We start from the raw sequence: 14,288 nt of genomic DNA, 5'->3' as shown, positions 1-14,288 counted from the left end.
CCCTGCTGGCTCTGGAGCCTTCTTCCACCATCACTTGGGGCTGAGCCAGAGACAGCCTGTGCCTTGTCCAGGGTCACACAGGACCGTGGATATGGCCAAGCCAGGACCAGAGTGGGGGTTGTCTGCTCTCAGATCACAGCAGACCATCTTTACCAATGGGGACACTGAGACCTGGAATAGCGGGGCGTTATGCTCAGGGTCCCTGGTCAGACTCCGTGGGGGTTCACAGCTAGCTATGCTCCTTACCCCACCTCTCTTGACTCTGTTGCCTCTTCTGAAATTGGGGACCTTGATGGGACCTAACTGGGGACTCTGCTGAGCCCTCAGTGACCACAGGGGTCTGGCTGTGCAGCAAGAGGACAGCCCCATGTCTGGGCAGCAACATAGCCAGTGCAAAGGCCTTGGAGCAGCATGGAACCTCGTCTGTTCAAAGTTGATAAAGGTGGGTGGTCAGCAGAGCTGGACCCTGCAGGGCCTTGGGGGCTATGGGGAGGGGTTGGGAGCTCCATCCCATCTCCTTTTCCCTACAACCCAGGGCTGTTGGAGCTTCTTTCCAAAATGTTGCCCACCGTCACAACCAGGACAGCCAGAGCCAGTGTTTGGGCCTTTATTAACGTGAGTTCCTCTCACTGCTGCTGTCTCTGAGATAGACCACACAAGTGTTCGGCCTGCCCCCATCCCTTACAGTCCAGGAGTAGAAGCAACTGGCCACAGCCACCCAGCAGAAGGTGGCCATCAGGCCTGGAAACTAGATCTTTGCCCTGCCTGCTCCACGCCGTTGCTGGGCCACCTGGATTACTCTCAGGGCATAAATTGGGGTGGCTTGGACCTGCTTCTCCTCTCCACCATTCAGCCCCCTTAGGTTTCTACCTTGTCCTCAGACAGGAAGGGGGCTCCATGGAAGGTGCTGGGGCGGGGACCATGGGTTGGCCAGGCTCGGGAGACCTGCATCTCAGGCAGGATACCCCCTCTTTCCTCAGTCTCCTTGACTTCAGGCTGGGAAGCTGGCCTGAAGGTTGGCCAGGGGGACTGTGGGCCGGCTGGGGTGACTTCCTGGCCCGGGTGTGAGAGTCACCACTGCTGACATTCCTGAGCACTGATTGTGTGCTGGCAATGGGGTTAGTCCACTGTTTACCCACAGCAGCCTTGTTCTGTGCCCATTTTTCATGTATTCTGGGGACAAGTCCTTTGTCGTATAGGTATATTGTGAATGTAGTTCCCACTCTGTGGCTCACTTTTCATTTTCTTAATGATGTCTTTCAAAGAGCAGACATTTAAAATTTGATGCAGTCCAATTTGTCAGTTTTTTTTCTTCCATTCCATGTGCTTTTTGTCAATATTTGCTGAGCCCAGCTTGTAGAGATTTTCTAGGTTTTCTTTTAAAAGTCCTATGGCTTTAGCTTTTGCATTGAGATCTATGAGCCACTTTGAGTTAATTTTTGTATGTGGTGTGAGGTTGGGGTTGAGGTTCATTTTTTTCTTCTTTTAAAATATTAATTAATTAATTTGGCTGTGCTGGGTCTTAATTGCAGCACATGAGATCTTCGTTGCCGCATGTGGGACCTTTAGTTGCAGCACACAAACTCTTAGTTGCGGCATGTGGGATCTAGTTCCGTGACCAGGGATCGAACCTGGGCCCCCTGCATTGGGAGCGCAGAGCCGTAGCCACTGGAGCACCGGGGAAGTCCCCATTTTTTTCCATGTAGCCATCCAGTTGTTGCAGAAACATCTGTGGGGAAGACTTACTTTTCCCTAGTGAGTTACTGTGGCAGCTTTGTCAAAAGCAACTGACCACACATGTGTGTCTTTTCTGGACTCTGCTCTATGGTGAGGGTCTCTGTGTCCCCTTGGCAGGTTCCACACTGTCCTGAAGACTGTAGCTTTTTAGTAATGATGGAGTCAGGCTGGGTGTGCCCTCCACCTTTGCCCCTTTTCTCCATGGTTGCTTTGGTTGTGTCCCATTATTAGCTGAGCAGACTGAGGCCCAGAGAGGAGACATCTCCTGCCCAGGGTCCCACTACCTGGAAGCAACAGGCAGGATTTGGCCCAGGTCGGCCTGCCTCCAGAGCACATGCTCCACCCACTAGCTGGTTCTGCATCTTACTGCAAGTTAAGGCCAGGAGACGAGAAAGGCCTTGAATGCCATGGCCAGATGTGTGACTTTAATGTGTTCACCCCCTTGGTCATTCCATCCTCAGTAGTCTGAACAGGGTTGGGGTGGGGAGCCAGGGCATCCAGGACGAGGGGCATCGAAGTTGCCCTAAAGGCACAAGGAGGCCTTTGGTGGGTGGCAAACGGTGCTTGCTCCTGGTTCAGGCATAGCATGTGCAAACGTGTGCTGGCTGGCTGGTGCGTGGTATGTTCAGAGGACAACTAGGATGGATTTTTCTTTCACATCAAAACATATACCAGTGCCTTCTGTGTACCCTGTCTTCGGCGATGACTCAGCCTGAACTTGCCCTCGAGGGGCGCGACTCTCAGTGGGCTGTGAGTTGGAAGTGAACATGGTAGAATGAGCTTTGCGTGTGAGAGCTCATGTCTCCCGAGCACTTCAGTGGGATGACCTTTGCATACTTCCATCTCATGTCATCCTTAAAGGACAACTTCCTGGTGGGGAGTGTTGGCTGGGGTCACCCAGTGTGGAATCATCAGTGTCTCTGAATGCTTGTGCTCTATTTCTCCTCCTGGTGGAACTCACCTTTACTCCTCATCATGCAGATGGAGCTGGTTCCCCACCAGCCTTCAGGGGTGGATCTGCAACCCAGGCCTGACCAATCAGAGCATTCTAGCCCCCTGGCCACAGTGATTGGCTCCTGGGTGGTCACGTGACACACAGTGAACTATTAAAGCCTTCTGTGGTACTTCTGCTGGAGCCATGAGGGCACCTGGAGCCCCACCTGCTTTAGAGTGGTAAAGAAATAACTCATCAGGCCTGGGTTGTCCAAACTATGCACATTTAAAGGACTGGCCCTTGACTGGCACCTGGGAGGTCACCTCTAGACTCTTGGAATGTCCTGACTGGTATAAGTGTTTACCTGAGGTTGTGGGCCACACCAGATAGTCCATGCTAACAATATGATTTAGGGTGGGGGCTTTTGGCCACATGATATCAGTTCAACCTCTGGACGGGCTGGAGACTGAATTTCATCGCGTGGGTGGTCAGCCATATCTTCATGACTGACTCCTCCTCCCCAACAAAAACCCTGGACAAGGCTCGGGTGAGCTTCCCTGGATGGCGGTATTCCATGTGTGTTGTCACATGGAATTGCTGTCATTGCTGGGAAAATTCAGTGCTGTCTGCAGCCAGAAGCTTGTGCCTGGTTTCTCTTGGTTTCTGCCTTGTGCACCCTTTTCCTTTGCTGATCCTTATCCTTTCGCTGTGATCAACCATAGTCACGAGTGTAACAGCTTTTCTGAGTTCTCCTAGTGAATTATCAAACCTGAGGGCGGTCTTGGGGATCCCTGACAACAGATGTCTTTACCCCCATCCCGAGAAGAGCTGTGAGCGCCCCCCTACCCATTGCACAAATGAGTCCTGAGGCCCCAAAAGGTAGACTTGCTGGCTCTGAGGTGCCCAGCTAAGGGAGCACCGGAGCAGGCTGCTTGCTGGCCACCCTACCATGCAAAGGGGCCAGCTCCAAACTGAGTGTTCTCATGGATCATCACGTTCCCTTTGCTGCAAAACTGTTTGCTTCAAAATCCCAAAGGTCCATTTGCTCTGACCTAGCATCTCAAGTTTCAGGAAGTTCTGGGACAGATGTGCAGAGATGTGTCTCTAAGGGCTGTGCGTTGCAGAAGTTTTAAGGCGTTTCTAAGATTTCTCATCCTGTGTCATCCCAGGTCTGGGAATGTGGTAGACCTCACTCCCATGATTGTGTTGTTATTGGGCACAGTTTACCTTAAGATAACCTGGGTGGGCCTGACCCTGCTGGTTGTAGAAGAGGAAGTCAGAGGGATTCAACATGAGGGAGGTCTCTATTGCTGAGATGGAGGGGGCCACGTGGCCAGCGCCTGAGAGTGGCCCCCAGCTGACAGCAAGGAAGTGGGGACCTCAGTCCTACAACCACCAAAAAATGAGTTCTGCCAACAACCTGAAGGAGTTTGAACACAGATCCTTCTCCAGATGAGCCTCTGGATGAGGACACAGTCAAGCCAATACCTTGATTACAGCCTCATGAGACCCTGAGCAGAGAACCAGTTAAAACATACTAGACTTATGACTCACAGAAACTGTGAGATAATAAATGTTCCTTATATTAAGTCACTAAGTTTGAGATACTTTGTTACACAGCAATAGGCAGCAATAGCAAACTAATACATATATTAGCGATAGCCAACTAATGAATAGTGGGTGTTCATCCCAGTGTAGTTTAAAAACCCACAAACTGCAAAGAACATAAATGTCTAACGGAAAGGTTATGTACATAAACTCTTGTAAACCCATTAATAATAATAACAATTTCCATGACGATGCCATTTGCCTTTGGTCTAGGGCCAGGCTCTTGGGTAAATGCTGTTATTATCCCTATTTTATGGATGAGCAAAATGAGGAACAGAGAGGGTGAGACACATCCAAGGCTACAAGGGGTGAGGGTCAGGCTAGGGTCACTGTTCCCATCACAGAGCTAGACCTTTTTCAATGGGCTTGTTACGTGGAATATATGTTGAGAGGCTACTCAAGGTGATCAACTGGCTTCCAATTTCTTGAGTGACCTAGTTCTTAAAGGCTTTTGGAGAGCATGCCAATGCCTGATGATTTCCTCCATTATCATTTCAGGGGTCCTGTTGGGAGCCACTGGGGCATTCAGTGTAAAGTGGAGAAAAATCAATACTTGTTACCAAGCACTACAGCCCATTGTTGCGGTGTTCCTAAGTCTTTTAACTTCTCTAAGTGCTCAGTTTCCTCATCTGGCAGATGGGACCAAGTCACTGTATCCACCCCGAAAGGCAGTTGTGGGTGCCAGACACTGAGCACAGAGCCTCGTGTGTTTTAAACACTCTACGTGGGGTGACTGTTACTAGTACTGTTGTCTGTTTCTCAGATGAATTCACTTACACTCAGAGAGGGGAAATGCCTTTCCCAATGTCACACAGCAAGCTGGTCAGCACTTAGAGCTGGCTCCTCCCATGTTCTACTCCATTCAGCAGTCTGGCTGTCTCTCCCCTCCTCATCCTCTTAACTCCAGACTGCCTGCTCCACAGCTACCCTTCTTGCCTTTCTGTGGCCCTTCTAGGGGCAGTGCAGCCCTGGCCTGCTCCAGTATTTTCCTGGCCCAGCCTCTGGATACGCAGTTGGGCACAGCAGTGGGTAAATAGGTCAGCGTGTCTGAGCAAGTGCTGGCATGTTGGTGGTAGGATGATCTGATCCTAGATGAAGGGTGGAGGATCCCAGAGCTTTGGCCCTGAGCTCAGACAGGCTGGAGTTGGAATCTCTGCAGCAGTATGTAAGACCTTCCAGATTCTCCGAGCCTCGCTCTCCCCATCCCTGAAATGGGCTGATAGCTGTGTTGTGAGGATTAAATGAGATCATTTATTAATTCAACACATATTTCCTGAGCACCTACTCTGTGCTAGGCCCTGTGCTGGGGTTGTTCAATGAGGAAATACAGAAAGGGACCCAGGTACCAGAGGCAGGATGAAGGGTAATCAGGAGGGCTCTGGATCAGAAAGATCCAAGTTCAAAGTTCCAAGCAGCCCATTCACTGGTAGGGTGAATATCGTCACATGTTGCCTAACCCTTTTGAGCCTCAGTTTCTCCATTTGTAAATGGAGATATTAATGACAGGTATGGAAAAAGGTTTCACAGAATCTAGCATTGCCTTTAGGGTCAGCAGTTCATGATCGGGGTAAAGAGATGGTAGTGCCAGCCTGGCACTGGTGGGCAGAACTAATGAGACCACCTGGGTAGAGACATACACCTTCACCTTCCTGTCTTGCCTCAAAATATTCATTCTATGACCACCGTAAATTAGATTCAAGCGAGAAGGAAAACAACTCAGGAACTTTTTGCAGGTCAAAAGACCCAGGAGCCCAGGAGGAGCTCTCCTGGGCAAGCCAGAGCTGGTCTTCAGCTTCAGTTTCCCCACATGTAAAACAAGAAATTGACAAAATGGCGCAGTTCCTGTGAAAAACAGCTTGGCAGTTTCTCAGAAGGTTAAACATAGAATTTCCATATGACTTAGCAATTTCATTCCCAGGTATAGACCCAAGAGAAGGGAAAACATCTGTCCACACAAAACCATGTACATAAATGTTCACAGCAGCACTATTCGTAATAGTGAAAAAGTGGAAACAACCCACATGTCCATCAATGGATGAATGGATAAACAAAATGTGGTTTATCCACACAATGGAATATTATTCAGTCATAAAAAGGGATGAAGCATTGATACAGGTAACAGCATGGACTAACCTTGAAGCCATCATGCTGAGTGAAAGAAGCCAGTCACAGAAGGTCACATATTATATGATTCCATTAATACGAAATGTCTAGAAAAAGCAAATTCATAGATAAAGTAGCTTAGTGGTTGCTAGGGGCTGGGGAGGGGGGATGAGGAATAACCTGTTTAGTGGGTATAGGGTTTCCTTTAGGGGTGATGAAAATGTTCTGGAACTAGATGGTGGTAGTGACTGCACAGCACTGTGAATGTACTAAATGCCACAGTATTGTACACTTTAAATGGGTTAATTTTATATGTGAAATTTTTTTTTTTAATATGAGAACTGGACAACCACCATCTCTCAGGGCCCGTGGGGATGTAGGATTTTATTCTATTAAAAGTCTACTCTTGGGACTTCCATGGTGGTCCAGTGGGTAAGACTCCGCGCTCCCAATGCAGGGGGCCCGGGTTCAATCCCTGGTGGGGGAACTAGATCCCACACGTATGCCGCAACTAAGACCCAGCGCAGCCAAAATAAATAAATAAATATTAAAAAAAAAAAAAGTCTAGTCTTATTGCGAGCAAAGTTTACCAGCCCCCACAATTCCCCAACAACCTTAGGGAAGCCCCACCAGCCCAACCCAGCGTCCAACGCGCGCTCGGTTTGCATAGTCACGCCCACCCACTCAGCCTGCAGCTGGTTCCGCCCCCCCCCCCCCCCCCCACGTGTTTTGCGCCGGCCTGGCCCCCTCCGCGCCCTCGTTGGGGCTCTCAACAGAAGCCAAAGGCGGAAGACTTGGAGAGACTGCGTAAGTAATACATCACGTCAGCAGCTGGTGGGGCGGGGCTTCGACGGGCCTGGTTGTCAGGGTCATGAATAATACACATTGAGGCGGGGCCTGAAGGTGGGCGCGTGTCGGGGCGGAGTCCGGGCACGAAAGGGGACACCTCTAGAGTTCTGAGAGGTGGGGCCATCCGCGCCTTATGAATATGCAGGAAGTCGGGGCGGTGACTGTGGGCCTCACTAGGCCCGCAGGGTGGCGTGGCCAGCCGCGTCTCACGAATAATGCAGCACGTCGGCGGGGGGTGCGGCGGCGATTGTGGTTCTCGCTGGATCCGGAGGGGGCGTGGCCAGTCGCGTCTCATGAATAATGCAGCGCGTCAGCAGGCGGCGGGGTGGGGCGTGGCCGGCGCGCCTCCGGCCCTGGAGCCGGGAAGGGGGGGGCGGGGGAGCGATGGTCGCAAGATGGCGGCGCTGAAGGAGGCTCGGAGCTACGGGCTGTCGTGCGGGCGAGTGAGCGACGGCAGCAAGGTGTCCGTGTTCCACGTGAAGCTCACCGACAGTGCCCTGAGGGCCTTCGAGAGCTACCGCGCCAGCCAGGTGAGCGACACGGGGCTTGGCGCGGCCGTCGGGGACGTCGGGGCGCAGGTCGGCCTCTCGCGTCCCTCTCCGTGGCGTCCTTGCCTGGGGGCTCGGGGTCCGGCGTCTGAGGTGCTGATCGCGGGTTCCTGGGCCGGTGGGGCGCGGGGTGGGCACCTGTCCGGCTCGGAGCGCGGGGAGCCTCGGCGCGGGGAGACGACCCTGGCGGGCGGCCCAGGGCGGCCAAGGGGCCCGAACTCGCGCGCCTGGTCCGGGGGACGTCTGTGTCGGCACCTGGAGGCGTCCGGGGCCTTTCCCGACTTACCCGGCACCTGGGCAGGAACTCGTTTTTTCACCTGACCAGGGGAGGGGGTGGAGGCAGCGCCGTCCGAGCACGGGAGGTGGGGGTTTGGGACTTCTCAGTCTGGCTCCTTGTAGGGTGGCTGGTAGGGATGGCTGACTGCACTCCTGGGGAGCAGCTTTAACGTCTAGGACGCTGGCAGGGTGGGTCAGTGGGGCACCGCTGTCGGGGCATCTGTGGGGTCCTGTTCCGTTTGTTTATGGAGGTTGTGTCTACACTTGGGGGCCGTCTTTGATGCTTTCCAATGAGGCCTCTGGAGTTGGGTTCACTCTTGGTTCTTGTGAAGGGGAGTTTGGGCAGAACCTGACAGCTTGTCCCCAACTCCCTAGGTGAACCTGAATCACTGGACACCTTTAGAAAGTGGGAGTGTTTTGGGGAGGGAATTGCTGGCATGGTGCCTCTCCCAAGCTGGGAGCCTGTTGTGGGCACCTGGGGAGGAGCTCTGGCCCCTGCACCTGGCTGCTGACTCAAACTTCTCAGGGGCCGATTTGGGCCCATCTCGGGAAGTTCGAGGCGTTTCAGTTCTGCCACCTGGTCCGGGGGGATGGGGAGAGGCTTCTTTCTACCTTCTTTCAGGCCTGACTTTGGGGCACATCTGGGGCCCGTGGTCAGAAACTGCTTCTTCCCATTTCTGTTTGTGTCATGGCGCCCTCCTCCTGTGTTGGGACAGAAGTTGCAGGTGCCCAGTGGTCAGGTCCTGAGGGGAGGTGGTTTGGGAGCCCTTTTCCTCCTTTCCTGGAAAGTGGGGGCTTCATAGTCAGTGGCTGTAGGGGGAGGGGTCTGGCGTCAGGTTCAGGGAGGCGCTAACGTGTGCGTGTGTGTGCGCGCGTGTGTACTGGGGATGGGGGGGCCTCGGGCGGGTGAGGAGAGAGACTAACTAGGAAGGAATGTGGCTTTCTTCCTGCCCTGGACTTGTTCGGCACCATTAGCTAAGCTGGGAATTTCTTCCCCTGTTTTGTTCCCAGTGCCCACCCTTCCCGCTCTTCTTCCCACTTTTTTGGACAATTTCCTTCCTGTCCTCGTGTCTCAGTTTCCCCTTCATAGAACTGGGATTTCATCTTTCTGGAAGAGTGAGTTCTCACCTTGTCAAAAGGGATTCCCCAAGGTGAGGCTGGGGTGCCAATGCAGGTGAGGAGGAGGGGGCACGGTGGCCAGCTTGAACCTCCCTTCCTTGTGGAATTCCAGCCGGGAGTCTTTTTCCCTGGGCAATTCTGACTTGTTCCCCTGGAAGGCAGGATTTCCTAGAAACAGCTGGGGGAGAGCTTATGCGTCATGTAAATAAGGTGAGCTTGGTAGCTGGTCACTGTGAGTTCGGAGCCCCGCCTTCCCTGCCATGCTGCCCTCCCTTGATCTAGTTGTCCGGAAGGCCTGCCTGTGCGTCCACCTCATGCTGTCACGCTGCTATTTTTAATTTAGGGTGTTGGTTACATCCCCTAAGCTGGATCTTCCTCCTGTGAGGGTGAAGGTATAACTGTAGACTCAAGTTCGTCCCACGGAGAGCCCAGCTGTGTATGTCTGTGTTGATCAGCCGGAAAGGGCTCCCTCGAAGAGCTTCTCCTTCTCAAGCTACTCGTGTTAACTTGGCTAGCTGGGCTAAATTTTGGGGGTGACTCAAACTTTCATTTTTCTCAGAGGCTGACTTGTCATTTAAGTTACTTGGCAGTTTTGTATTTAATCTTATCCAGTGGGCAATGTAGTGGACTGAAGTAAAATCAGGGCAGCTTGGGCACACTCAGTGTTCTTGGGTGGTGGGCATGGGGAAGGCGACTTGAAGAACTTGTTTGTGTGACTAGTGAAGTGTATTGGTTATTAACAAAACCTCATATGTTTGACTGTCAGTAGCGTCTAGAGTTTTCTATTCTCTAGCGCTGTGGTTATATGGTTTGCCAGTGGCAACTTGTGGGGAGGGTTTTTACTTTTACAAAATTTTTACAGTTGCCCTTGAACAACACAGGTTTGAACTGCCCGGGTCCACTTGTATGTGGATTTTTTTTCACTAAACACATACTACAGTACTAGGGGACCCACGGTTGGTTGAATCTGCAGATTCGGCACTCAGGATATGGAGGGCCGACTGTGAAGTTTATAAGGGATTTTTGACTGCTCAGGGATTGGTGCCCCTAACCCCTGTGTTGTTCAAGGGGCAACTGTAATTGCAAAGAGGTTTTTACAGACTCAGATGTGGCAGGGGCCTGGAGAGGAGCATCCTTCAAAACTTTCTCTGTGGCTCCTGGGAGCCTAGCTGTTGGAGTAGCCGGAGAAGTCCCTGACAGCTTCCCTCTGCAGAGAGGTCTGGAGTCTGAGCTGCCTTTGTACAGACCTAGTGACCAGCCTGGAACATGGTGGAAGGTAAAGATGTAGTCATATGTGCAGCTGCCACCGTCCAGACTTGGGCTTCACGCAGTCTTGAGTGCATCCCAAGGCACTCCCGTGGATCTCCCTTTTCACTGTGATGGGTTACTTCCGGGAGAGAAGAGAGGGGAAGCGTAAACACAACCCATCTTTCCAAGACAGCATCATGCGCCTGTTCAGAGAAGTGTCCCTGACAGTGATTGAACGGAAGTGACCTTCCCTGGGGCACCTCCCTCGACCACCTGAGTATTTCATCATCGGATTTGGTGGGCTCTGTTGCTGAGTGATCCTCCCCTCCCCAGATTAAAAGGTCTTTGATGAAGAGTAGCATATTGTTGTTCAGGAAAAACTGAGGGCCCAGGGAGGGGCCCAAACAACCTGGGAATTGGAGCCTATCTGGGTTTGAATCTCTGAATCTCGGCTCTACCTGCGTGAGGCCTTGGGTCAGTGCCTGACCCCTCCCGGTCCAGGTTCTCCTCCTCAGAGCTATGAGGATCCCAGTGGCTGCTCTGGTTCCTTCTTCTCTTTAGGATTATGAGTGTCCCAGTACCTGACCCCTCCCAGCTCCAGATCCTTCTCTCCGGACTCAGGGCCCTGCCCTCTCTGAGCTCTGGCTCCTCCTCTCAGGGCTGTTGGGATTCCTTTGGCACACGTGCGGCCCTCAGTGCAGCCCTGACCCCTCCCAGGTTCTCAGCACTTGGTGTCGGTACTCAGGGCTGGTTCCCACCTGGGGGTTTGAGCAGAGACTATAGGAGAGCCTGGGCTCCTACATTTTCCCAAATCTGATTGAGCGCCTGCTCTGTACAGGGACACTGCTCAGGGGCTGGACATTTATAAGTGACCAAATGAGTCCTCAGTCGAGCTGGCATTCTAGAGGCAGGAGACAGATGATGAACAGGGTGGCACAGAAATCAGCATGAAGAGCTTGTCAGCAGTCATTGTCAGGAAGGAAATAAAATGGGGCGATGTGAAAGGGCGCTGCCTAGGAGATGCCAGAGCTGAGGTCTGCTGGGCGAGGGGTCCCCTGGGGGGAAGGGGTGTGAGTTCCAGGCATGGCACATGCATAGGCCTTGAGACATGAGGGGCTGGGGAGGGTGTTTGGGCAGGGGGCAAGGCCCAGGTAAAGACGTGGAGGCAGCTGCAGGGCTCTGTCCTGGGACGGGCTTAGGAAGAGGAGGTCTGCAACAATACTCTGTGACTGTTCTGACCCACGCTGGGGGCTGCTTGCCTGCTGCTAAGGGGCTAGCTGCGTGGGTGTCAGCCTGGCCACCGGTGGCAGGAGGAGCCTTAATTTAGCCTCTGCTCCCCTCCCACTGTGAGGCCCCAGGAGGTGGGTTTGTCTCTCCTTCCTGGGGGGCTGCCCCACTCGGCCCTAACTAGGTCGCTTCTTGTCTGTTTTTCATATGAGCTGTCTTTATTTTTTTAATTTTTTTGGCTGCGTTGGGTCTTCGTTGCTCCACACAGGCTTTCTCTAGTTGTGGCGAGCAGAGCCTGCTCTTCGTTGGCGGTGCACGGGCTTCTCATTGCGGTGGCTTCTCTTGTTGTGGAGCACGGTCTCTAGAGCGCAGGCTCAGTAGTTGTGGTGCATGGGCTTAGTTGCTCCGCGGCATGTGGGATCTTCCCGGACCAGGGCTCGAACCTATGTCCCCTGCACTGGCAGGCGATTCTTAACCACTGCGCCACCAGGGAAGTCCCCGAGCTGTCTTCAGGAATAGCTAAATTCGCTGCCCCTCTTGGCCTCTGGCCAGGCCCCTGTAAGCCCTTTGTCCAGGCATGTGTCACCTTCTTGACAGTTTTGGCAGGAAGGCTAGCTTATTGTTCCCACTGTTCATTGGGGGCAGTTGAGGCTCTGAGGGGCAGCGTTGCCTGCCTGAGGTCATGCTGACTGTCCTCACCGGCCCAGGCTGCCTCTCCAGTTGGGCGGGAGTTTGAGCCACAGCTATGAAAGGGAGTCCCACTGTGGTCTCAAGTCCTCATGACATGCCAGCATCCCAGGGTCCCGAGAACATTGGTGACATGAGTGGCCATGCAAATTCCTGAAGTCGCCAGCTTTGACTGTCCCGTGCCCTCTCCCCTGAGAAAGCTTGCAGGTGATAACCAGTGCCTGTGGATTGTGCCCTGCATGCCAGCGCTGGCCTGAGCTGTACATGTTACTTCATCTTGTCCCCTGGCTGTCAGCCCTGTGGTGGGGAGCGGTTCTCAATTCTCAGGTGAGGAAACAGGTAAAGACTCTGGGAGGCCGAGTCACCAGAAGGAGTCTCCCAGCTGGGATGGGGCTGAGAACTGGGCATCTGGCTGGAATGCAGTATGTATGGCCTTGAGCTTTGCCTTCTCTGAAGGGTGGTGGCCGAGTGGACTGGGCTGGCCCATTGGTGTCAGGAGCATGACGTAGGGGTTCGGTTTGCATGTGTGTTTCAAGGTGGGCACTCAGTAGGTCTGGGTGGGGTGAGTCCCTCCCAGAGGCGCATGTCTCATAGGTACTGAGGGAAGGCGAGCAACCTGGGGTATGGAGTGAGTGCTGGTCATTTCTGCAGATGGCCTATGAGGCTGTGTGAGGGGCCAAGCCCCGCATCTGCCACTGTGACCCTTGACTAGGCTTCCGGCAGCCATTCACCATGGTGACTGTGTGTAAACAGCCGGTGGCTCTCGGAAACCCACCCTCTGTTGACTCATCGGCAAGGCCAGAGTTCATCACCCTTGAAGTAGTTTTGACATCACACCCGGATTGTGACATCTCTGGGGAGTCCTTGAAAAACAAGACTGTTTCTCCTGTTCCGTGCATCTCTTGTCCCGGAGCAGACCCTGGTTTTGGGAAATCTGCTTCTTCATGGCAACAGCCCTGCTCAACGTGCCTGGCTGGAAATCCATCCTGTGCCTTTGGGTTTGCCTCCCCTAGGTCCTTCACTTGTAGGGCCTTGCTCCCTTGCTCTCTGCCTTTATGACTTTCTCCTTGGTCTGTGACTCGCGTGGCCTGGAGGTGTCCGAGATCTCACCTCTAGCGATACGTGGCCACTCTGCAGTCACCCAGAGACCACAGGGATGCTTTCCAGAACAATCCCTGCAAACAGCCTCTGACCTGTAGTGCAGTAAGTGACACAGACAGCCACCATGTACAGTTTTATCACTTTGCTTTTTAATAAAGAAGCTGGTGTCCAAGTAAACCATTCAGGGGGAGATCTCCTGCTCCCACACTAAGTGGCTGCACTGGAATCTGACGCTAATTATATCCTCCTAGCTGGGTCCCTCCCTGGCCACACTGAGATGCGGCTCCTGGCTGAGTCACCAGGTCAAAGGGGTGCGTTGGTGACTCGCCACAACCCTTCCAGAGGGGAGGGGGCCTCACATGTCTGTGAAGTTTGTGGGGTCACCGAACTCCTGTTTAAAAGCGACACATGTCAAAAGTTTCTTTCTTTTTACCACAAAAGCTGTAGAGTTCAGTGAGGAACACTAGCAATTCCCTGTTCCATGGGCTGTTGTTGGCACCTCAGCGCCTTCCTCTGTCTTGCATCCAGAGGAAGTGGACATCATAGTGGTGTCCTCATATAATCTTAGGTCTCGATTCTTTTTTATCGCAGTGCTAAACTTTGTTTTTTAGTGGCTTTAGTCCTAGTCTGCTGTCCGGTACTGAGGGCTGTGCAGAGATGCTGAATTGCAGTGAGAGGCATCCCTGGTGTACCTGTGCATTTGCGAGTGGAGCTGGAGGTTGCAGGTGCTGAACGGTGCAACTATTGTTATGTTGAAATTGAGGCCCAGGAGGGATATGGTCTGGTTTGTGGTGTTGGATGCTCAGGGAGGTCAGGCCTAGAGGTGGGGAGGCTGGGGGTGGAGACTTTGA

The 14,288-nt window shown here is 53.0% G+C and overlaps 1 protein-coding gene across 2 annotated transcripts in view; it reads left to right on the top strand.

The window, feature by feature from the left end:
- Positions 1-7,600: 7,600 nt before the first annotated feature.
- The window catches only part of ELL (elongation factor for RNA polymerase II), a 79,239-nt gene continuing 72,551 nt past the window's right edge, over positions 7,601-14,288 (top strand). For both annotated transcript variants that reach the window (XM_027084733.1, XM_027084734.1), the window contains exon 1: positions 7,601-7,761. In XM_027084733.1, coding sequence (XP_026940534.1) covers positions 7,627-7,761 — 135 coding nt within the window. In that variant the 5' untranslated portion in view covers positions 7,601-7,626. The remainder of the gene's footprint in view (positions 7,762-14,288) is intronic.

This window comes from Aethalodelphis obliquidens, unplaced genomic scaffold (genome assembly GCF_003676395.1).
Source record: "Aethalodelphis obliquidens isolate GAN/ISIS:26980383/991018 unplaced genomic scaffold, ASM367639v1 scaffold53, whole genome shotgun sequence".
Classification (NCBI taxonomy): domain Eukaryota; kingdom Metazoa; phylum Chordata; class Mammalia; order Artiodactyla; family Delphinidae; genus Aethalodelphis; species Aethalodelphis obliquidens.
The sequence above is the reverse complement of the archived record's forward strand: the minus strand, read 5'-3'. Positions and strand labels throughout refer to the sequence as shown.